This window comes from Harpia harpyja, chromosome 23 (genome assembly GCF_026419915.1).
Source record: "Harpia harpyja isolate bHarHar1 chromosome 23, bHarHar1 primary haplotype, whole genome shotgun sequence".
Lineage (NCBI taxonomy): Eukaryota > Metazoa > Chordata > Aves > Accipitriformes > Accipitridae > Harpia > Harpia harpyja.
In genome coordinates this window covers 10,995,329-11,019,908 of record NC_068962.1, presented here as the reverse complement: position 1 = coordinate 11,019,908, position 24,580 = coordinate 10,995,329, and the positions used below count along the sequence as shown (strand labels likewise).

The window sequence follows — 24,580 nt, the reverse complement described above, 5'->3', positions numbered from 1 at the left end:
GAGTTGATTTCCAGATGACATCACGGAATATCAGCTGCATTTTTGCGCTGGCTCTTGCCCAGAATACATTTTCTGCCCTGTCCTCAGCTATGGTTACGAGGGATGAGACAAGTGCAAACCTACTCTTGTGCTGATCTCAGAGCTGAACTGTGGTATCAGTTGCATGTCTCTGCAGCATAGGCACTGTACGCGATTGTAAGGATAAACTGGCTTCCTATCCAGAAGTTCCCCCTACTGCTATAATAAATTCTGATATAAATTTTGGCGCTGGTCATTGTTCAGTGTCAGCTGAAGACAGCAAGAAGGATCCAATGTTTGATATTTTGCATGGTGATTCTCTTTTCCCAATGACTTTTCCCAAACGATGCTGAACTAATTACTTATTTTAATTACTTATTCTCACAGCTCCCTTATCATGTAGGCCCTTTCTCAGATTCCACTATGTAAAGAAAACTGAAAAGCAATGGCTTTTCAGCACTGAATAACAACGTCTGTGATGATACATTTCACAGATCCCACATCATCAGGCAAAGTTTGCGATGAAGTTGTGCCTCTATATTTCAGTTGAAAGACAACATTTAGAAGGTTTCAGTTATATTTGGATCATCTTACTCTGCTTGTTGATTGGTGTTACCAGGGTGATCTTTTTGTAGGATGACAGCTGCACCCAGCTATCCACTGTAATCATGAATAAACCATTCCAGTACTCTTTACAGTCAATAATGAGCTGAAGGAAGTTTTACAAGGATGTTCCTGAAATATTTTGCAGGAGATGGAGTTCTGAATGATATAAAAAGAATACTTGGATACTGGAAACCTAATATGCAACTACAGCTCTACCATTCACAGTTGCATTCCATGAAGCCTGCTGAGCAGGAAGTGTGTCCTACAACACACGGAGCTTATTTGGGACAACGTAACACAACCTTGGAGCTGAGTACTGCAAGACAAGGCACTCTCACCAGCCGTGCAGGAAAGCACTTAAATAAGGTTTGCTGTAAAATATTGTTAGCTCACCTGAAAAACACAAATACAGGGAACACCTATTATGACAGCTGGTAACATCCTTTGTGATTCAAGTCAGTGCTAGGAACCAAAGGACTCTCTTTAGTCAATCCTTTCACTAATCTTAAATATATAAACAAATATTTTGACACCACAAGTGTAGAACACAGGCAGACAGGGTATAGACAGAGAAGAGGATTTTCTTCCACTATTGGGGGCATAAGCAAAAAAGTAATTAAAACTGTATGTCCCTCTCTCTCCCTCAGGCTGCTGTCTGCATGTGCTCACCAGTTGGGGATAACTGCAGATACATAAAATTTATCCATTTTTAATTTGATTAATATATTGGTAATCCCTTTCTCAGAACCCGGCATGTAACAGTTACAGAACTGTGCCTTTTCATTTATCAGACTTCTGCTGGGATTCACAATAGCTCCATTTAACTATTTTTCTTACAGAATTCTACTAATTCTCTGTCAGTATTACAGAGACAACACACATAGTGTGAATCTGGGCTTGCATATTGTGCGCAGAATTCTGCAGTGAGCTGTGATAACACAATACTGCACTCCAGGCATGGGCAAGGAATTGACCTGAGGAGACTGGCTGCCTAGCAGGTAATCTTCCTCCCTTCTGAGACCAGGACAGTTATCTGACAAGGCACTGTCCCAGTCGGGGAGTTCAGAAAATGTTCCCAAATCTGACTGACATTTATATGTAGGATTTTAATTTGAACATTTCTCTGTTAAGGATAAACAAGAAAATTCAGAGCTAGCATTGTCATCATTGTCAGCAACTCATCTTTGCTGCTTAGGACACTAAGAAGCAAAACCTTTGGTTTAATTGGTATTAATAGTGCCTTAAACTTACAAAGACATACTGTCCTCTTCATGGTTTGCATTTAAAATTTTGACACATTTCTCTCCTTTATATCTTTTTTTTTCTCTTTCAGAATGGGAATTTGGAAATACTGACTTCTGAATAGTTACAGGTTGTTTCAGGAAAATACTGAGCTGTCCTGATAAAACAGCCATAAGGAGGGTGCTTTGATAAAAAAAAGTTCTGTAATAATGGCCATATCATTGCAATTCCTCAAAAATATGCCTAGTTCCTGTGGGGTGGCCATTATTGTAGGAACATATCTAATAAATACACTATACACGAAGAATGGGACTGAATGCTCAGGAAGGCAGATACATTTATCACTTCTTGATTTTCCCATTCTTTTTGCCCTTTCAATTCTTCTTATCCTTTACTGGCACTCCTAAGCAGGTTTTGGGGACATATCAGGTTGCTGGTTAATGGAGATTAATTGTGTCAGCTATACTAACTCTGTACAAAATTTAATGAGACAAACATTCCTCCCCTGCATACCGGTGTGCTCTCTCTGAAGCCAGAGGGGATCCCTGACATCACTACCAGCGCCAACTGGCAGTCAGAGAAAGAGGGTCCTGTGCTACTGTGGCAGAAAATCCGTGCTGAGTTCCAAGTTTTCACACACTTTGCATGTCTGAAACAAATCACTTAATTTCTGTGTATCTCAACTACCTAAGCCAAAGGAAAAAAATAATAATAACTTGTATTAAACCTTTTTTCCTAACATTTATGTGTCCTATCTATTTATATTTGGGAGTTCTGTGGGGAAAGCAGTTTCTCCCAAAATGTCTTTGCACACCTCCTATCGCAACTAAGAATACTGTCGAAGTAATAAATTCTTTCTCCTATAATGTCATCCCAAAACAAATAAATGGCCAGTAGATTGTCAAGAGCCACTATGGGCAGCATCACGGCCACACAATGCTCATGCTTTGCTTTGCCTTCACCATCCCTTCAGTTCTCTCCTCTTGACAAAAAAGAACTAGCGGTAGGCAGTGGCTCTCAATGTGGAGGGCATTACTAAGAGAGCATTTGCAGGGAGCTAACTTCTTTCTGGAAAGGTTCCAAATGAGCACCCCAGGAGCGCAGCAGGTGCTTGTCACAAAAGGCATCTTCCTTCTTTTCAGTCTTTGGGCAAAAAACTCTTGGCTCCGTGTCTGGAATAACAGAAGAATGACAAGAGTTAACTTAAGATGCCAACATTTTCTCTGACTTGTGATGAGTGTTACGATACACCACATCCACACATCCTTGATTACTCATGCATGCACAAGCAGGTACTCAAGCTCTTGAAAGTAAAGGCACATCTAAATCGGTCAGGTCAGGTGTGACTAGCTTGCTTCAGGTTAGCAAAGGGAAGCATGACTTGGATTAATAGTCATGACCATTAAGTCTTGATCTACAGAAGTAATTGATTCTGATTTAAAAAAAAAAAAAGAACTTGCAAGGGGTCAGGTTGAAGCTTTCCTTTTTTGCACGTGCACTGGAACAAGTGGCAAGTTGCTCTAATGGAGCTGTGAAATACTTTGGGCTGTCATATTATCTGGTTCTCCAAAACCAGCAAAAATGTTCAGCAGGGTCTTGTAAGGAGACTTTGTGAAATATAAAATTGCTACAACAGCTGAACGAAGGAGAATGCTTCCATTGAGAGAAAACTAATGAACAAGTGTCAAAATGGACAGTTGGTGTCAATTCCAGAAGGATTTAAAACTTAGACATGAGCTTGAAGAAACCATGTTAATAGAGCCAATATCTGTATGAAAAGAATGTTGTACTTAACAAAAATCCATTGTGAATAACGTGTTTGACACAGCATGTATCAAAATGCTTAGGAGAAAAGAATAGTGTATTAATTAAACATACTATACTCCACTGATATTCAACATCATATGATGTGTTTTCCTTTTTCCTGAGAAAGAAATTCCAAACATAAGTCAGAGTTCAGTATTTTGATGAACTTTGGTAAAAAGTTCATCTTTCCAAAGAAGCAAATCCGTGAGAAAGCCCTATGGTTTTATTTCTAAGAGATTACAAATCGAATGAAGCAAGATTTTCTATTATTATTTTAAAATAATTCTTTATGATCTATCTAGAATATTTGCATTCACATTTGGGAAATCAAGAGAGTATATACTGTAGAAGAACTATGTATAGTTCTTCTTCAAGAAGGACTGCAAGAATCGGTTTAGGCTTTATATTTCAGCAAGGCTAGCCTTATGCCGCACACAGCTTACACACAATTCAAATGAAGCTTCTGTGCCAAAAAAATCTCACATGGCAGCGAGGGTCTGCTGGCATTGCTGGGTAATCCAAACCCCTGACTCTGGGAGGAAGTAAGCCAGTGGAAGCTGCTGAGGCCAACATCATCAAAATAGCCCAGACGCTCAGCCCAGTCCTATTTCACACCGGAGCAGTGAGATCACAGGGCGATCAGTGTGAGCCTTTCCAAATGTGTGCTCTTCTCCTGCTTGGCTGTGTACTAGAAACACTTGTGGCTCTTGGGCACAGGAAGTTTTCAGTATACAGACCAGACAGATTACAATCCACTCCATATTCCATGAAGCTATTTTGTGTGAAGGTTTTTGTTTGGTTTTTTTTGATGTGTGTCTGAAGGTCAAAGAGACAGGTATTGAGAAAGGAGTTGGCTCGTACTAGAGAATTTCAAGGGCATTTAAGTGTTACAGTGCTTAACTCTTGGACATCCTGTTGTTCAGCAGAAGCCTTAGCTGACAAGTAAATGCCCAAACTCAAAGCACGTAGAAAAACAGCCACTTAAGAAAGGCACCTCAGAAATTATGAATGGGACTCGGGAGACGACAAGGACTGACAATGCAGATAAAAAGTGGCAAAGTGTATGTGCCCACACGGCTGTATGGTTGTCACACGCTCCTGTTAGGGAATCATCATCTAATTGTCATTTAATTCTTGTCTAATTCAACTGCAATTGCCAATTCTGACGTCCCCTTCTAAAAAAGGATCCAGGAGTAAATCTCCAGGCTTGTATTTTAAGCACTCAAATAATACATAGGAGCCACTGATTTATTTTCATCCCCTGCTTGATTCGGAGCAGGGATCTGTTTATCCTTGTTTATCACATCTCAGGCAAATATGTTGATCCCTGGGCTAAGGCTGCCAGGGTATTACATGTGCGCTATGTGTCTTGCCCCAGTTGTGCCGCTTTCAAGAATATTCAAACATTCATTCAGAAAGGGATGTAGCCTGAGGGGGGCAGGCTCTCACATGAAATGTGGAAGGCAGCTGTTCAAACACCCAAGTACAGTACTAAAAAAAATTACAGGAGCCTAGGTGGATCTTCTCCCTCCTGCAAGAGCTCTGATACCCAGACTGCCTTTCTTTTTTCTGTCCTTAATTCTCCTCAGTTATCACAAACAAAGTAGAATTCTTTCTAATAGGGAACAATGACAGCATAGTTCATAGCAAAACAAGGCCAAAAAAAAAAAAAAAATCTTAGGAAGTGCCATAGTCTGTCATATTTTGCTTGAAGGCTACAGCACTCCTAACAGAGGTTTACATAGCTGCTGCTCTGCAGCTAAGCCAGTCTGGTGTCTTTCCTTCCATCAGGAGACTTACCTAAATCGGCCTTGTTATAACAAATTTCATGTTGGTTTTTTTTCTTCCCACATAATCACCAGCATCAGTTTACTCTGTGCCTCTTTGCAGCAATTGTTTACTGTTTGCTTGACCACTGCTAGTGCTTTCTCTTGACTTTTCTATTCTCTAGTCTATACCACCACATTTATTCAACATTTACTTTGACATTTCTAAGCCTCTCATCACTCTCGTTAGTACTCTGTGTTTTCTCTAGTTGTACCGGCTGTATCTGTTTTGAGATGCAGTGCAGTACCTGAAAATGGGCACGGAACTACAGCTGAAGTCTTACCAGCCTAGAAGAGGACGGAAGGACGACCTCACGTGTCTCCTTCCTGTTCGCATGTCCTAGTGGCATGTGTGGGGGGTTTTTTTCTCAACAGCATGGCATACGTTCAGCTCACGATTCACTGTGACCAGCAGTTTCCTTCTTTTGTAGACTCACCACCTACCTAGTTCCTCCATCTATATTTCTGCAGTGATCTGGCTTGCCTAAGTGCTCATTTGTGCCCTTGTCCTCATCAAATTGAAACCTGTTAAAGACCATATTTCTGATTCATCACAATCAGTTTGAAACCTAGGCATGTCCTCCAACAAGCTGATAATTCATACCATCTCTGTGATATCTGCAAACTTGATGAGTGTATTCTCCAGTCCATCATCCAAGTTATTAAAACGTGTTCCCAGAGCAGAACCTTGACACGTCCGTCATTTGAGAGTTCTTCTTTGATGAGTTTCCAAGGAGTTGAATATCCATAGGAGCTTAATTTTCCTAGTCTTCATGTGAGGATGTCATGTGAAACTGTATAAAAAAACTTCATTAAAATCAAGTAAGCGACTTCTGCGTATCCCATAACCACAAGAATTGTTCTCCTGTTATGACGGGACAATAAATTGATCTGGCACAGCTTAGTCTTGAAGATTTTTTAACAGGAACAAGACTACTCCATACTGGCATTATTCACCCCTTTGTATTCTTCCAGGTGCACACAAATACTGTATCATTTTCCAGTATTTTCACAGAAACAGGTTGAACTCCTCATCTACCAGTCCCGCTTTCCTTCTGTTTAAGAACATGCATTACATTTGCCCATCAACACTCTTCTGCAGTCTCACTCCTCCCCCACAAGTTCTCAAAGCTATCAGGAAATGGCACCGAGATCAGTTCAGCCAATTCTCTTAAGTACACCGAGGCCAAACCAGTTTTAACACTAATCTAATTATTTTACCTCTTGGTTTTCCTGTCCCATCCTGACTCCTTCTCCTTTTGTTACTAGCACTAATAATTTTGCTAACAACTAGCTAAATGCACTTCACCTTTTAATTGTAATTTGAATTGACAGAGGCGTTAAGCATATCATCATCTGTTAATGGCTTTCTCTCTGTTCAGGCTCCCTTAGTTCTCTTGCTATTGCAATACTTAAAGCTTCTTCTTACTTTTTATGTCTTTTGATAGTGCTTTCTTGCTTTGTCCTTTGCCTTTCTGATTTTGTCCTAACATGTCTATGCTATCCTTTCTTCCCCAGCCTTAGTTCTGTCTTCTTTTTTTTTTCCTATCTTGTTCATGACTGCTTTTCCTCAGCTTCAGAACAGAATATTAGAATAATTTAGGCTGGAAAGGACCTGTGGAGGTCATCTAGCCCAGGGCCAACTTCAAAGTTTGATCAGGTTACTCAGGGTCTTGTTCTGTCAAGATCGCCATTTATCTTGTGATTTCACTGAGAGGTAGTTACAGTCTCGTCAAGAAGAATGGCATTCTAGCAAGTCTGAACTGCTACCTAAAATGACCCTGGCTAAGCTGTATTCGAGGGCCAATCTAGAAAGTGTGTTCTAGGTCCACCTGCTCTAGGTCCTGTCGATACGCCAGGCAGAAGCACATAAAAATAACAGACCCAGCTGCTCTGCTGTGCCAACAGTGAGGGATTTCTGCACACGTCTGGAAGATGATGTTTACATACCTCTGGGAATTTTCTGAAGAAAACGTGGCACATCATACACACTTTTCAGACATCTCTAAGGTTTTGCAGCAAGGCCTGAAAATCTACGTTGTGAATTTAGGCACCCAAAGTGGGGCACAGGCACGAAAGTCCCATGTGGAATCAGGCCCTTGATGGCATTACTGCTAATTGGCATGTGCTAACCTATGCATTTCCTGATGTCTCTTGGCAGCCCTGAGACCCTTCCCACGGTTAGTCCAAGAAGGATTATCTATCTAGGTTTCCCTTCGCTGGCCTGTCCTTTGGGACCTGATCCTGCAAGCACTATCAGATGTAAGTAATTACAAAAAATACTTTGGGAGGTGAGACACTATTGGGATGTTCAGAAAGGGATTAGATAAATTCATGGGCAACATGTCTGTAAACAGATACTAACAGAACTAGGCAGGGATGTGCCCTATAACATCCCTCTTTAGACAGTTCTTGATACTGAGGAATTATAAAGGGACTAGATGACCAGAAGTGGCCAAGCTCACATGCACTTTCTAAATAGTCAGAATATTCTGCTAGATGGACTACTGGGCTGCCCTAGCAGGGAATTTCTTGCATATTATATATTTCTTATATGTGACTTAATTTTTTCCATTGTACTAAAAGCTGGAAGAGTCGCTTGCACTAATCCATTAACTACTTCTGTGAGCTTACTGTGTCAAAAAACAAGTATGTGGATGATGGACATCATTGACTATATATCACAGGTCTGATGACTCTGATAATTATTGAAGCCATTTGGTTCAGCTCAATGGTTTCTATCACATATGAATTCTTATGGCAAATTGGAACATAAGGATGGCTGAGATTAATCCAATCTGTTCCTGCTAGTATTGCATTGCCTCAGGTAGAGTTAAGATCATAAAGATCTGAACTGTGATGCCATCTTGCTGAACTGAAGCTAGTAAACTGGACAAGGAGTGCTATGCAGGACAATGAGAACTTGACAAGTCTTATCATGCAATCTCTTTCAGGAATATCAGTAGTGCATTTCTGGTTGTCTTCACCATAGCTCAGCATGACTTTATTGGGATCAGCAGTGTGCAATGTCAGCTCAAATGAAAAAGCTGTTGGTATAACGTGGACTCATCAGACACAAATCAGTTCTGCCATCTGATACTACTAAGTTGCAAACAAATGATGAAGAATTCATGTTACTACCTCAGAAATTTGCAATTAAAATAAACTCAAAGTATTTCAAACCAAAAGCTATCACAGTCAGAAACCTAATTCCTTGCAAGGGCCTGGCACAGTTGATAAGAACATTCTAGATCCTGGCTTACTCAGAAATGTTGGGGCTCTTGAAAAGTCACATTAAGTAGTTTGACTAACTTTAGTCTTATTTACAACTCTCTATATACTGGTGTCTGTTTGAGTTACAGGTGTGACTGTTGGTCTGTGCAGGCACGCTTGCAATTCTTGAATGTGCTGTGTGTAACTAAGATGACTCAGTGACTTTTTTCAGAAATAAAAACTTAGTTACAATTTCTTTTTTATTAGATAGCTCATGTTGGTGAGGAAAAAATTGTTTCATTACTTCAGGCAGTTTCTCTACTGATCATCAAATTATTGCTTGAATTTCAGTTCAGGGACACTGAACATTTATCTTCTGTCAGAGAATGTCATACATCCCAAGGAAGTGACATATTGCTTTTTTCCAGTCTCATATTTTCTCCTCTTACTTCACATACACAACTTTATGAACAGCTTAAAGCTTCCCAAAAACACTAAGCAAGTTCACTGCTGATTGAACCCAGCATGAGGACATAATCACAGTACTGAACAGTTGGAATTCTGGAAAATAGTTTATGATGTGAAGTGTTACAAAATTCCTGGAACCATGGAAACGTCAAATTTGAGATGCTCGACTGAGAAAGCTCCCCAATGAGAGGTGATAATCTGAGCATCTGCAGACACTTTATTGTTTATAAACTGTTGCTGCTGCCTGTGTAAAATCAACTTCTGCAAAGACACATCCTCTACCTGGAAAAAGACAGCTAAATATAAGCAGCCACAAAGCATTGATGCTCCTTGAATGTGCTCACACACTACCTTTCAGCCAGTATAATGAATAATAGAGTTTGTAAACATGGTACCAATTGTGTGATCATTTAATAACTCCTTGTTCCATGAAATACTCAGGTCTAGCATCAGCTGATGAGAGAGAGACAAATTCTTTCTGTAAATTGACATGACTTTTGGATCCAAATAGAGCAATGCTGATGGTCCACAACCTTCAGAGGGCTCTCTTCTCCAAAAGTAATTTCAATTAATTAGTTATTAATTAGTTGGCAATCTTTCTTGATAATTCTTCACTAATGACAGATATCTTGGATGCAGATTTCTAATTCTCTTGTAATAATGAAAAGTGATTTCCTTGGAAAAAAACTGTAGAAAAGTTCATCTAAGGCTTCTCATAATGTCAGTTTCTTTACCATAATGTCCTTGAAGGTTAATAGATTGTGCAGGATGGACTTCACAGCTTGAAAATTGATAAAAGGAAAGATTGAATCTTCAGGGACAACTTCTCTCTTACCCTTGCCACTGCTAATGATCATTCTTGTAAACATTTCAGAGCCTTTATATTCTTCACAGCGTATCTTCCAACTATGACAAAGTTTCTTTATCCTGTTGTTAAATACTTGCAGATGAGAAACTTTGTTAGGGGATTCTGTTTCATACTGCCAAATGGGCTCAAGTGGCCTTGTAGGAACATCACTCAGAATCTTTGATACAAAAAACACTGACGCTGGCCTCCACAGCCAGAGCAGAAATTTGGATGATTTTGGATTGTCCAGTGACTGTTAATGTCACTGAGTTTTCAGCATTTGCACCAATGACTTTATCAGTGATAGTCATGTTCCTGATTATGATGACCAGTTCAGTTTGATTTCTTCTTTTTCTGTAGTAGTTTGCAGACCAGTAAACAGTTCTGAAATATCAGTTCTGTCTTGCATATCTTTAATTCAACAGCTCCTGATTCCTCAAAGCGAGACATGGTTTACCAATGACAGCAGTGTGAATGCAAGAAGAAAGCAATCTGCGATTAGCTTCGTACCCTGAAGACTGCCTCCCTGCTGTAAGCGCAACTGCTCTCATTAACCCTGCTCACTATTGAATTTGCAACTTGCTAATTAACACGGCTGCAAGTAACCAATTCTGAAGGAAAAGAAAGATAGGGTGCAATTACATGAAGTGGTAAATGCCACGCTCTGAACGCATCTGGTTTTAACTCCTCCCTCCTCATACACCATCCAGTTTCAGAACCCACCTGCAGACATTACTGAAAAGCTGTTCCACTATGGCTTTCCCAAGCTGAAGGCAGTAGTTCCAATACAAAGTTTTTACAATTAATTGTATTCTCATAAAATGACATTTATAATCCATAATTAGTCATCTCATTTAAACGCCAAGCTTTTTAGAAGTCCAAAGCACTCAGCAGCTCCCATTGAACAGCACGGGACTAGGCTACTGTGTATGGACTTATCAAAATATAATTAATTTGTTCATCATTTGGAGTTTATTTAGGAACTGCTGGTGCACAATTGCTTCTCTCTGTGCTATTTTTCAGTTATTATAGTGATCAATAATACTTCAAAGTAATAATTGTAATGCTTAGCACTTCCAGCCCAAAATTTCTATTAGGCTGCTGTAATACACAAATGTTGTTTACAAATAATAACGCTGTAGGTCAACAGATTCTGTTATAGGCCAGCTGTTTCACACTTCACAACAAAAATATTTTCTCTAAGTCAGTCTAAACATAGCTATATGTTGTCCAGTTACCAGTTTCAGAACACAGATCTAGGATTGCTCTTCCAGTGATTCTTTATCTAATCAGAATAGATTGTTTCTTTCTTCTAAATGTTTCCTCAATGTTTAATTATCAAATCATTTCCCCAAAAAACATAATTAGTACACTTTCTCCAAGAATCCAAGCACTTACTTACATCAATTCAGCTGAAGCCTTATTTTTGATGATTTTTTGCAGGCAGAGTGGGCATCTGGCAATCTTTTAGTCTATGCAGTTTCTCTGATATGTTCTCCGGAGTGGTCTGGTGAAAAATGAAATACAGGCAGTTTTTGAGCATGCTGTTGTGAAGCCTGGCTAGAATGAGAAGGGTAAGACCCATTTCATCACCCAGAATTTCTGAATACTATCCCCTTTTCATTCCTGTCTTGTGTCCGATATGCCAGATGAATTGCATGGGGAAGGAAGAGTGTCAGCTCAGCCGACGTTCTTTCCATACCTTGAGAAATTTCATGCTGTCTTTTAGGATGACCATAAGAGTCCTTTGTGCTTTAAGATGGCGCAGAACTAGTGGTCAGAGCCATTTACTTATTTTGGAAATCTCAGACAACAAATTTGCAGATTTTCTTCATGCCACATACTCATGGCATGTTCAAGAGGCCAGGTTACAACACCTAGATCTCAATGTACTTTAAAGAACACATTTTTGAGCCTTCAGGAATCTCAAGGCAAGTAAAATCTTAGTATATATCCGTGCAGAAGTTATTAAGTGAGATTACGTGAAATGAACAGAACAGAGAGGTGAAAGAGTACAATATAGATTGCCATATTTCTTGCACTACCAGATCACAGGTAACCAACCTTGTTTACAAGCATGTACCTTAAATGACACACAGCCGAATAACAGAATGACCTTCACAGCCTAAAACAGTTTTGCAGCTGTGCAACAGGTTCCGATAACATGATACAATATATGTTGGATTCAAGGTCATTATTGCTATTTAATACAGAGCAAATTTCTTTCTGGAAGACTTTATTTCAATGGCTTCTGTTTTCCAAAAGCAGCAGCTATTTTCCTTTTGAAAGCCCATGTAGATAAGATACTTGGGGATTCTGTGTTAACATTTTCTCTAGTCCCAGATGCATTATACAGAATTTATTTTTTAAGTTTGAAGGAGATACAGGCTGTCACATTTGAGGGCTCACACCACTCTAACTGAAGGGATTGGATGAAAATTCTCTGTTGAAACCTCTTCAGAGCATCCCATATCTTCCACTGAAGCATCTGATACTGGCCTTGCTCAAAAAATACAGACAACAGATTTGGTGGACTGCAGTGTGGCACCTTGAGCACTTTATCCCTGTATTTGATGGGAGATAGAACTTTAAGGACTTTTGAGGTATATTCCAGGTGGACAACTGCCTAGGTTATCACCAGGAAGGGACAGAAGTACATTTGTCTTTCAATGATTAGAAGCAGCCAGCAGGTGCAGGAGACCATAAGTGATGCAAAAGGGCCCCAAAATACACCAGCTAGTGTACCAGCCCAAACCAAGTGGAGATGGTAAGAAGAAGTTAGAATGAATAATGAAAATGTTTGAAGATTGGTGTATTCTTAAGGGATAAAGAAAGATAGAACTGTGAAAACATTTTTTTCTTGCTACAACACAGAAAGAGAGGAAGAAAATAGGAAATGTTAAGAATGAATATACAAAACCCCTCTCTTTTTTTTTTTTTTTTTTGCATTAAAGCCCAGTAAACCCCAAGGATTATGGATATACAGCAATCAAAAGACTTGTGAAAAACTACACAGAGAAAGGAATCTGACTGACGCTTGGAAAGGGAATGGTCACATATCAGACTACCCAAAGTACATGTTGTGAACATTACACTCAAATCAGACAGGAACATATTTATGGAAATTAAGATGGTGCATACATGCTTTTCAAAGCTGACACTGACTCAGCAAAGCTAATCGTTGTACCTGAGGAAGAACTTAGAGGAGAACACTTAGGACATAGCAAGTATCTCTGCTAAAACAGAAAATGTGACAGGACAGCAAAAACAACATTCTGTATTTACCATATACTGTAAAAGATTGATGCCGTGCCACCCAAAGGATCTCAAGCAAGTCATAACAAGGTACATGACACAAGCTTTATTTGTTCAGTTAAGAGCAACGTAGGATGTGGAAAGCAAGAGGTAACGATGATACATGGAGAACAAAACCTTGAAGTACAAATCATGTAAAATGTACAAAGTATAAATAATGGTGAAATCAACACTTCTTCAAAATTATGAGCTAAACTGGTTGTCCACAAAGGCAGAAGAATACTGAAAATAAAATGGACAATTTTTTAAATTACAGACAACAGAGAAAATACACAAAAGCTCAGGAGGAACAGGGAATTCTATAGAGCTATGACATGATTGCATTACTTCCGATGTTGTAGCCACATTTTGGCAACAGTAATATCTCAAGAGATTCCCTTTTCAGTTGTTTCTGCATTTTAAATCCACATGTGCATGGAATAATTGAGGACTGAATTAATGCAGCACCAGGAAATAAGTCAGGACCAAGTAATGCCTGCATTTGAGTATGGCTTATTAACTTTATCTTAATGATCCAATGCTATGTAGCTATAATCAAACGGCTCATTAAACTGGCACGCCCACATGTCAGAGAGCTAACACCAGGAAACCAAAAGAATATTTGGCAATGGGTGATGAAACAGTTGAATACAATTTATGTATAAAAAGTGATCATTCGACATAAACATTTCCTGGTTTTGTGATGTGCTGTTTTAAACAATCCCTATGTTATTGCTGAGGAGGTAACTGTCTACATCCATTACCTTCACTGTATTTTCACAGCTTCCACTTCCAAGCCACTATCATCCCAGTTTTCCATGAAGATCCATGGCTCTGCAAAAATCCCTTGTGAGCCCCAGGGAAGTAAGCTGTCATTTTTCCACAGTGTGAGCACTAAGCTCTCCTTCCATCCATAGGCAGCGGGGACGTGATTAGCCTGAGTGTTGGATGCAGAAACTAGCTCTCCACACACCCTTTCCTTCCTTTCACTTGCAGAACTACAATGAATATTTATTTTAATTAGTAGTAGCGACTATGGTTTAACTATTGCCCTTTTGACTGAGATGAAGTTTAGATGTCACAGTCATCATGTTCTGAAACCACCTAGTGTCAAAATGCACTCTATGCTTCCAACAGGTTGTAGTGTAAACAGACAAATAAGTATATGACTGTAAAAATGGCCTTTCATGTAATTACGAAAAATGTGATGGCAGAAATATGATTGCATAGCACATGATGTGTCTTGTACTCGTGTCCCATTTCATGTCCCCCGTTCTTTGCCTAATCACAAGTAGAAGACGTCTGTCATTATTACTACCTTTCTTCCTGCAAGGAATGCCTGCTTGTGGATAGAACCATGGAAAATGCCTGTCCCAGCCAGCAACAGCGCACCGGGCCTCCGGTTTCTGATTGGCACTCCCTCCTCCCCAGGAAAACGTCTTGTAGTAAAATAAATGTGTTTGTGCAGTGGTGACTATTTGTCACTGTAGACCCTGACACAGGCATTAAAGCATCTGCCATTTAGAACTGTGTCTCATAACCGCCCAACATGAGAGCTGTAATGAAATCCTACCTTACCATATTGAACTAGAGAAGTCTGTTTAGTTAGCAAGGTTGCACCTCTCAGATACTAACAGGACTGTAACTGATATGAACACTAAAGTCCATATCCAATCAAAGGAAAACAGCAATAATTTGGGACAGCTATACAGCCAAGGCCTCTGTGAATAAGAATTTTTAAATCTTCCCCTACAAAGACCGTAAAATTATACAAAGTTGTCTTTTCCAGGTTTCTACCTTTCTGGCTTCCCAGCTCCAGAGCATATACTACACCGTTCACTACTCACCAAACTTGCATTTGAGGGATGGTTGCTCCCACATGCTTTTAAATTCTCCGAAATGGCACATACTTATCCACAAGCACTGGCATGCAGAGTACACACACCTCCTCTAGTCAGTTCCCAAACCTCCAGCGAGAGTGCAGGTGACAATGTGGATATGCAAATAATAGCATTTCCTTGGACAAGCAGAATTTGAATAGGGGCAAGTAAACAACAGAGCCTAGGTAGGCAAAAGTCAGCTGATCGTCTAACAACATAACAATGAAGATCAAGAATTAAAGCTGGTCCGTGTTACCCCTGCAGACTTCTGTGAAATTCAGACATTTTAAGGCAAGAAAAGATAATGAAGTTGAGCTAAGAAGTGCTCCTACATACCACAAGCCATGAAGTTCCATATGTTCTGTTGCAGTAGCAGGAATTCTGCTTCCATGAATGTCAGTAAAGTTCTTTTGCTTAAATTTCCCATAGGTCATTGTCAGCACAAGAAATGCTGGTCCCCCATAGAGTCTCCACTGCCCAGACCTTCAAGAAAACTCATGGAAAATCTCTAATCTCTGTTCACCAAACATTTCTGTAATAAGTTGTAGATTCAGGGATAGCTATGTGTTCTTTACCAGACTACCTCTCTTTTGTGCACCAACTTTCCCCTTACAGTTTCCACATCTCTCAACCATTTCAAACATGTTTAAAAAGTAAAGATACCTCAATCCTTCCCATCTGCTTAAAATTTCCTTCTGAAGGCAAAGGAGAAATGAAATGTTTTGCAATCCTTGGCATAACATACTATTTCAGCAGCAAATCTCATAGTGCAGCAACAAGTCAAGGTTTTCTCTAGTTCTTCCCAATGAACTGCGACTGTGAATACATTAGCAGATAATACCGGTGCATCAGGAGCAGGTCTGTAGAAACTGGCAGTGCTGAAGACCTAGCATCCAATTCTTGTTTCAGGATGCCTTCCACCTCAGTTTCTCCTGAACAGAACCCAGATGACACACTCCGAGAGCACCCTGTAAGGAGTATCACAGGTGCAGTAAGTGGGGGCTGTTCAGGGATTTGCTCCACATGGGCTTTCCTGACAAATCAAAATGAGAACGTGAACACATCCCGGGTGAGTGTTTGAGTGCACCTCTTGACACGTCAGGAGGAATGGCAGACAATTAACTCTCAAATAGCTTAGACTGGTGTCCTAACTATGTAACATAGAGGTTACAAGTGACAACAAAACATGGATGTTAACACACATCCCCAGACATGCCACCTACCCTTACCTGAATACACTACCAAACTCAGGCGAGAAGGTCTTCTGTGCGAATTGGAATTGGCAGAGAACACGACAGGAGTAAGAGCCTAGACTTTTTCTGTAGCAAAGAGGTACTCTAAGCAGTTACCTTGAGAATATAATGACGACAGTGCATAATTTTTTTCTGTTGAGAAATTAGATGAAAAATGCTACAATTTTAAAAGGGGATGTTATTGTTCCTGTGAAAAAAAGGACATGTTAGAAATATCAGTAGAAGATATCAAGTCAAATGTTAGAGAGATTTCAGGAACTTGGTGAAACACAAGTTTTGAAGAATATAAACTGTTTGGAAAGACAGAAATTAAGGCAGAACAGCATTGTGTATTAATAATAAAGTATGTTGAAAGGGAAAGCTTCTGCCAAGAAAGATGCTGTTGAACATGAGCATAGAAGTTAAAAAAAAGGAGACTGGGAATGTGAACAGAAAAATTTCCATCTCTGAAGTGCAAACAAACTCTGAGAACCCCAGCATGCCCACAGCTGCGCCTACCCTGATAACCTGCACTTCAGAAATCCGCAAGAAGCAGATTACCTGGTAGCCAGGGTATCTAACCATCTCTCAAATCAAGGCGCGTATTGTACGAGTAGAACAGGGCTATAACAAAGACAGGCTGAAAATTTCACCTTGGCCTAGGTGCCCTTTCAGAGTGCCGCACGGGAGTGGATATGCCTGATGATAGCCACTGACTGCCGATGCCACTGCAAAAAAGCGTCAAAAATATCAAAGGTTAAAAATACACAATGCCTGTGGCTGGAAGAATCTTGAGGACAGCGAAGGAGAAAAAAGAGGTGTTTGGAGTGGTAGGTAGTGCTATGTGGGTCCCAGATGACAAAATATTTCTCTGTAATTCTAGACTGAACTTCTGCTTAAACCATAAGGTGTCAGGAATGACCTGGGCAGTTCCAGGCTCATTATTCAACCACAATTATCCAGAAAGGTTTATGTGGAAAGTGAATTTGGAGGGACTGAAGTTCTGGATATCAGCTGTGACTTAAAATGCAGTGCATCTTTCTTGGATTTGGGTCATCCTGACCACTTACTGAATTTACCACTCACTGACTTACTGAAATACTTCTTTGGTAGGACAACAGACTTGTAGACCAGTGAAATGCAGTACATCTCATATTTTACTTGTATAAATATACCGAAAGTACATTTTCAGCAGAGTACTACAGTATTCTGGTGGAAGCAGTAACAATTGAATAAAGAACTGGCTTCACAGGCCAAAAGGGAGTTTTTCTGTACGGGGCTATCGAGCCGACTGAAGTTACAAGCAGAGTTCAGCAGTGATCCTCCTTCCAATTCTATGTCCAGTTGTTCTTATTCACGTGTTTTACTTCCTCTTATGTCTTTGTGCTTATATCTAACATGATCTGGAATGCAAGGTATGAAAGAAAAAAGACCAGCACCAACTTTTGAATCCTCCACTTGCTCCACTTTTGTAATGGAGACCATCACTGAGGACATTTTGTTCAACTGTGCTAGGGGCGTTTGCTAGCTGTGTTATGTTCACCAAGGAGCTGGAATGGGAGACGCAGTGTGATGGCTACAGCAAAATTCAAGTTGCTTATGTGATGGGGAAATTGGCTGACTTCATTCAAATTAAAATTCAGTTACAGTTGATAGGAGTTTTGCTCGATAAAGGGCTAACTATGCTGTGCCCACATTTCTGTGAGGAACCAAATGTCTTTACTCTAGCACTAAATGCTGGAAAGAAAGAATTTCTTATTTTGTTTCCTGTTAAAAAAAAAAAAAATCTGTTGACAGAGGAGCATCTGGCTCCTAAACGTCCAGTTTCCCAACTCCCTAAGCCCAGTTAAAACTCCTGAAAGGACAACAACAATTTGGTAATGATATTTCTCCCTTAAACTAAGTTTTTGTTTGTGCACCTTGCCAGTAGATTGATCTCGTCTCTGTCTTGTTCCAAACATTCCCAGAGCAGTAGCAAATAAACTAAAGACTGTAAGAAAAAATTACTGTAGTAAATGTGAAAATGTTTTAAATAATCAGCAGACTTATGATTTTTCCTCTTTTTTATTACTGCCATCACCAATGGTATGGGACAAACATCCCTGTGGGACTCCAAAGCATGTAATGCCAAGGGACTGCATAGTCAGCAAATTAAATGAGAAACACAAGGGATGGGTAAAGGTCAACATTATATCCCTTTTTAAAGGTAGAAAATTAAATCACAGGGAAATTAAGTGACTGGTCAAAGGTCAAACAGAAAGCAAGTTGCAGAGCATGGAAACTGAGAAATGGTGTCCTATGTTCAGCTCCTTAGCTGCAAGACTACCCTTTCTTTAATCTGAAGAGGATAAAAAACTCAGTGCTGGAATATTAATATCAAAATTAGTTTCGCTGAGAACAGTCTGAATTTCTTCTGTCTCGTCCAAACCTGGATATTGTTCTGCCTCATTAAAGCAGAAATGAGATCCATTCCAACAACCCTGATGTGGTCAAAACAAAATCACAACTGCTCTTTAAGATCTTTGTACTCCGAGAATTTGGTTTGCAATCAGCTTTGGAGAAACAGTCAAGTCAATGATCAATTTCATTGTAGCTTTTGAGAAATGAACAAAAATGCAACAGTTCCCTTCAGAAAGAATGAGGTTAGAAGCTACATTTGAGAGAGATTGTGGTATTCCAGGTGCTTTGTCCACTCCTCGTATATTATTGAGTTTCTGTGAAAAAGCGTACATATACATGTGCATATACGTGTATACATACACACACACACATACTTACTTATCCACATAAATATACATACATATGTGTGTGTCTATACATATGGACACATATATATGCATATACGCATATATTTACCTTAGCGGAGAGAAATCACACGGGATTTAAGGAACACAAGGCAGTCCAAGGAAAGAGGCAAACAGGTGATTTTCCCATACCTTCTCTTTCTTGATGTAAGAGAAGCCTAGACACGATGTGATGTTACAGTATACGCTAACGGGGAGTGATCGCAAGCTCCATTTCTGTCTCAGGGGCTAGGAAGCTCTATATATCTTGCCAGGCCCAAGGGATTAAACTGCAGTTACACCATACGCCTGGGCTTCGCTTGCCCTAAACACCGTCAAGGACAGGGGCTGTGCGGAGAGCCCCGTCAGACCGTAACCCAGTCACCCGGAATCACTCCTGTCACCTCATGGGCAACGTGGGAAAGTTCACATTAAAAGCCTAAGCCGAGGTGCAATAACCATGGGTGCTTCAGCACCGCAGCAAGGCTCTGCCTTGGCAACCTTCCCCCTGCGTGTGGAGCAACAGTGAGCTTGGCTCCTAACCTTGGGCTGGCCCCGGTGGCTTGGGTCACAGGAATGGCATGCTTCAAGGGAGGGGGGGGAACAGCGGGGGCTTCTTCTGAAAATATTAACCCGTCTATTTGGAGAGCGATGGCCGCCTTTGAAATCTCTCCTTATAGATCTATACTTAGCACCGGGGCAAGGAGCGTGCGCTGGGGGGTGTGAGGGGTGGCCTGGGGGAGGGCTCCCTGTGAAGCCCCGTGCCTTTGTCCTCCAGCCGTGCCCCCGCGGGCTCAGCAGCGGGGACAGGACGGGATGGCCCGGACACGGCTCCCGAGCCCCCACCTCATGTCCCTTCGCTGCACCCCGAGCTCACAGGATTTCAGGGCCGGGGGGGGGGAGAAGAATTCAGCTGCATTTCTCTTTTTTGCTTGTTTTCCTTTTTTTTTTTTCCAATTTGCCTCCCTCCCTTCATGCCCCCCCCCTTCTAAATAGGAGATGTTCTCAGGACAGCGCCCAGGAGACTGGCTGGAATCAGTTTTGGAGGGTGATACACCGCGACAGCTAGAAGTTGGATAGGGTTTCAGCAGCTCCTATATAAAGCAGGGGGGACTTATGTCACCGCACTAATTAAATTCCATCCGAGTTGTTCCTCGGGGTGTTTTTGAGCCTGCCACCCAACTCAAGCAGGCAGAGAGGCCGAGGGACAGCATGATGATGGACCTTTTTGAAACCGGCTCCTATTTCTTCTACTTGGACGGGGAGAATGGAGCCCTGCAGCAGCTGGAGATGGCCGAGGGATCCCCGCTGTACCCAGGCAGCGATGGCACCCTGTCGCCCTGTCAGGACCAAATGCCGCCGGAGGCCGGCAGCGACAGTAGCGGAGAGGAGCATGTGCTGGCACCCCCGGGACTACAACCCCCTCACTGCCCCGGCCAGTGTTTGATCTGGGCTTGTAAAACTTGCAAGAGAAAGTCGGCCCCCACGGACAGACGGAAAGCGGCCACCCTGCGGGAGAGGAGGAGGCTGAAGAAGATCAACGAAGCCTTCGAGGCTCTGAAAAGGCGGACTGTGGCGAACCCCAACCAGCGGCTGCCCAAGGTGGAGATCCTGAGGAGCGCCATCAGCTACATCGAGAGGCTGCAGGACCTCTTGCACAGGCTGGATCAGCAGGAGAAAATGCAGGAGATCGGGGGGGACCCCTTCACCTTCAGCCCCAAGCAGGGAAATGTAAGCGCTGCCGCTCCATTCCTCCCGCCGCCCGGCCCGCCGCGCCCCTGCGTGTCCGTGTCCGTGTCCGTGTCCCCCCTCCTCCTCCTCGGCACGGCCCTCCGCGGAGGGGGCTCCGGGAGAAACGTCCGAGCTCCTCGGGCCTCCAGCGGGCAGCCGGCCCGGCCCGCCCCGGGGGGAGCCGCGGCCCTCCTTAACTAATTAATACCCCTCCTTCCCCCCCCCCCCCGTGTGCCGCAGATCCCCAGTTCAGACTTCCTGAGCACCTGCAGCTCCGACTGGCAAAGCGTTTCCGACCATTCCCGGGCCCTGGGAGTCAGCCCCAAGGAAGGTAACGTCCTCCGGGACGGGACGGGACGGGACGGGCCGGGCCGGGCCCACCCGCCGCCGGGCCGCCGCCTCCCCTTCGCGGCCCTCGGCGAGGGCCGGCCGGTCTCCCCCCGCCTGCCGCCCCTTCGGGCCCGGCCGGGAGGAACCGTTTGCTCGTTAACCGCCTTGTCTCTCGTTGAAGCAGGAGGCTCCATCGTCGAGTCGTCGGCCTCCAGCAGCCTTCGCTGTCTCTCTTCCATAGTGGACAGTATTTCTTCCGACGAGCCCAAACTGCCCGGCGTGGAGGAAGTGGTGGAGAAATAAATCCGGTCGCTCTGGTAGTGTGCTTAACGGAGACGGAGCCCCCACCCCCTTCCCTCTAAACTAACTAATGAAGCCAATTAACACGGTGGAAAGCCCAGGCAGGGGCCTTGGTAAGGTCGAGGCAAGGTACACCTACCCCACAGAAAACGGCTCTCGCTGTCTCGAGCCAAACAGACTTTCCCCCACTTTCTTTCCTCCTTTTCCCCCCCCCGGGTTTTGTTTTCTTTAAATTGTGTTGCATAGACCACCCCTCCTCTTTCTTTCTTTTTTTTTTTTTTTTTTTAATTTAAGATACTTACCTGTGTACCGGTGATCCGCTTTGTCTGAGACTCACCGGAAAGTTCATTCCTGTCTGAGTGAAGCTGTTGGTTGCATTTCGTGTTAGTCGTATTTAAAGAGTTCCCGCCTCGTTTCGTTCCTGTAAATAATTTTAGTACTGTCTTTTCTTTTGTAAACATAACAAATATATATTTAAATGCTGGAATGTGATATTGTATATAAGAACCGACGGATTTCTTGGATTGTAAAATAAAGCTCTTTGTGTTACAGTGTTTCCCAACCCCTCGTAATTAACTAATAGCCCGACCCCGGAGTTAAAACCCGCCACCGACTTCAGCGAGACCAAGCCCTGAAGAGCCAGACGTGTGTAGCCGCGACACGCCACGACCCGTGTGACTGGGAGGCAGCACTCGGGACAGATTTTTTCCCTTCGTTTTCTCCTCTGAGGAGCGTCTCTCCTTACCTAGGGCCGCACCCGCGGTGTTCATTACCCGCCTCCCCCGTTGGCTCCCGGGGAAGCCGGGCAGGCACGGGTGGGTGCCCGGGCAGGCACGGGTGGGCACTGCTCCCCTAAAATGTCCGCCAGTGCCGCTAGCGTGGCTCGCCAGGCAGGGACGCTTCTCCAGCCTTGCCCTGCACCGGGTGGGTGAGCTCAGAAAGGGGGAGCGCAAAGAGCCCCCCCCGCCGCCCCGGTCCTTGAGAAGAGAGAGGCTCGGTGCGTCTCACCTTTTCCTCTCGGTACCGGAGGACTTGTCTGCGGGAGAACGGGTGGGCCTGCTACAGCGACAGGCTGGGACAGGAGCCCGCTCCCTTGGGGGCTGGGGGGGGCGGGGGGGGCTGCCATCTCTTCCCAGGAAAGGTAACTCCCCTCCGCTTCCTTGAGCCTGAGGGTGGGAGAGAACGGGGGTCCCTCAGGGAGGAAAGAGTTAAGCGGCCGAAAAGGGGTTGGGGGGGGTGGCGGGAGGGGGGGGGTAACAACAGATGAAGCCTTTCACTCAGTGATGTAAAAAAACCCAGCCTCGCTGAGGATGGCGGAGCGGAGCTGCTCGCAGTCAGAGCGTTACGGTTTGTAACGGATCGTTTATACCCCCGGGAAGGGGCGACCACCGGGGGAACGGCTCGCTCTGCCCTGCACAGACCCGCAGGGCTGCTGGCCAGAGAGCTGACCGAAGCCAAGGGACTCCGCTTCGACTCTTTTAACCCTTGATTTATTTGGGGGGGGGGGGGTGTTTTTTGAGAGGTCACAGCCACGTTTCGGGAAGGTCTCCCGTCGGAAGGGAGGCAGCCCTGGGAGCTGGCTCTCCCACCGCGGTGCCCTCCCGCCTCCCTTTTCGTGCCACCGTGGCCAGCCTGGTTTTTAAACCGCTTAAGTACTCGCTCTAATTGCGGCGGCACGGTGTGATGGGCGGGTGGCGAGAGATAACGGCGGTTTCCCCCCTTCTTCTGGTTTCAGACAAACCCCCTTGCCTCGGGGAGCTCTCGGGCTCTTCGGGGAACGCGGGTCCTGGCGTGCGAGCTCTGCATTTTGGCGAAAATGTTACCGTTCGCTTCTGTGGCGAAGGGACTCGATCGGCAGTAATGGAGTATGTCAGATCGCGTTAGGGGCTCGTCGCCTTCCTTAACAATTTCTTTCCATCCCCGCCGGGTCAGAGAGAAGGGCTGCCTGATGCAGCACCGGCCGAACCAAGCCCCGCAGGACCCCCTTCCCGCAGCGGGGCAGGAGCGGGGCCGAAGCCCCCCCCAGAGCACAGTGTCACGCCGACAGCCTACTGTCAGGTTTGCCTTCAGCCCAGCATTAACCTCAACGCACTGGCCGGTAGGACCCCCGCGGCAGGGTCTGCTCCCGCAGCGGGGTAACTCGAGCGATTGTTTGGAGGAAGTTTGCCTAAAGGAGCTGTTTTGGGGTTGGGTTTTTTTTTCCGTTAAATAAAGAAAATACCTCCCGAAGAGACTCTCCGTGACCCCCGTGATTGCGGCTGACATGCCGGGCTTCGCAGTGAAGGTCCTCAGCGTGTTTGCGATTAAAATGTTTGTGTTCGATATTAATAAGGATAATCTTTACCTAAGTCCCCCAGCCAAAGCAAACAGGGCCCTGGAATCACAAAATCAAAGGGTAATAACTGGGTAAGGACAAGAGGCTTGTGATTTAATCAAGTCTTTTTCCGGCGGGGCCACGCACAAACTTATCGACGTTTTTACACGAATGCAGGTGACACCCCCCCCCCCCCCCGCCCCGGTCCCTCCGCCCCGCTGCCGTTTACTTAACGCGAGGAAAGCGGGCTGGAGCGCTGCTGCCGGGGAGCCGAACACCGCCCCCCCCTCGCCCCTGAAGCCCTTTTTTTTTTTTTTTTTTTTTTTTATTGTGCATCTTTATTTCCCTCCGTAAAACGGCCCGCAACCCAGAGAGGGAGGAGGGCAGCCGGCAGCGGGCTCAGCTTATTTTCGGAGGTCGAAGGCAAGGCGGGCAAGCGTCGACCCAGCAGCTATTTCCACGGGGAAAATTCCTGCTCGGATCGCTGCTGCCTTGGGGAACCCGCACGATTTTTCCAGAGCTTCCACCTTGCTGTGGAGAACGAACTGGGGAACGGCAGTGGGGGGCAGGGGAGGGAGGAGGTTGAATAATTGAACCATGTGCTCGCTGGGCCGTCCCTCCGCTAGCAGGAACTAGCGACTTTTCCCAGTCTCAAGGCTGCTAAAAACCCCCTCGTGTCCCTTTGATCTC

General features: G+C 43.8%; 1 protein-coding gene across 2 annotated transcripts; it reads left to right on the top strand.

Annotated features, from left to right (window-relative positions):
• The first annotated feature begins 20,216 nt into the window (after positions 1 to 20,216).
• MYF6 (myogenic factor 6) lies at positions 20,217 to 22,127 on the top strand. 2 transcript variants are annotated; one of them, XM_052774769.1, is made up of 3 exons: positions 20,217 to 20,946; positions 21,187 to 21,277; positions 21,458 to 22,127. In XM_052774769.1, exons 1-3 carry the CDS (start codon positions 20,428 to 20,430, stop codon positions 21,577 to 21,579), a joined length of 732 nt encoding a protein of 243 aa, XP_052630729.1. In that variant the 5' UTR covers positions 20,217 to 20,427; the 3' UTR covers positions 21,580 to 22,127. The 2 variants fall into 2 exon arrangements, with proteins under 2 accessions (XP_052630729.1, XP_052630730.1); XM_052774770.1 differs by having other exon boundaries at positions 20,219 to 20,946; positions 21,461 to 22,127.
• Positions 22,128 to 24,580: the final 2,453 nt, after the last annotated feature.

Bases quoted from the DNA above. Each gene is read 5' to 3' on its own strand.
- MYF6 (XM_052774769.1), top strand. From the start codon at position 20,428: ATGATGATGGACCTTTTTGAAACCGGCTCCTATTTCTTCTACTTGGAC. The intron at 20,947-21,186 runs GTAAGCGCTGCC...CGTGTGCCGCAG, and splicing joins TCAGCCCCAAGCAGGGAAAT to ATCCCCAGTTCAGACTTCCT. The intron at 21,278-21,457 runs GTAACGTCCTCC...CTCTCGTTGAAG, and splicing joins GGGAGTCAGCCCCAAGGAAG to CAGGAGGCTCCATCGTCGAG.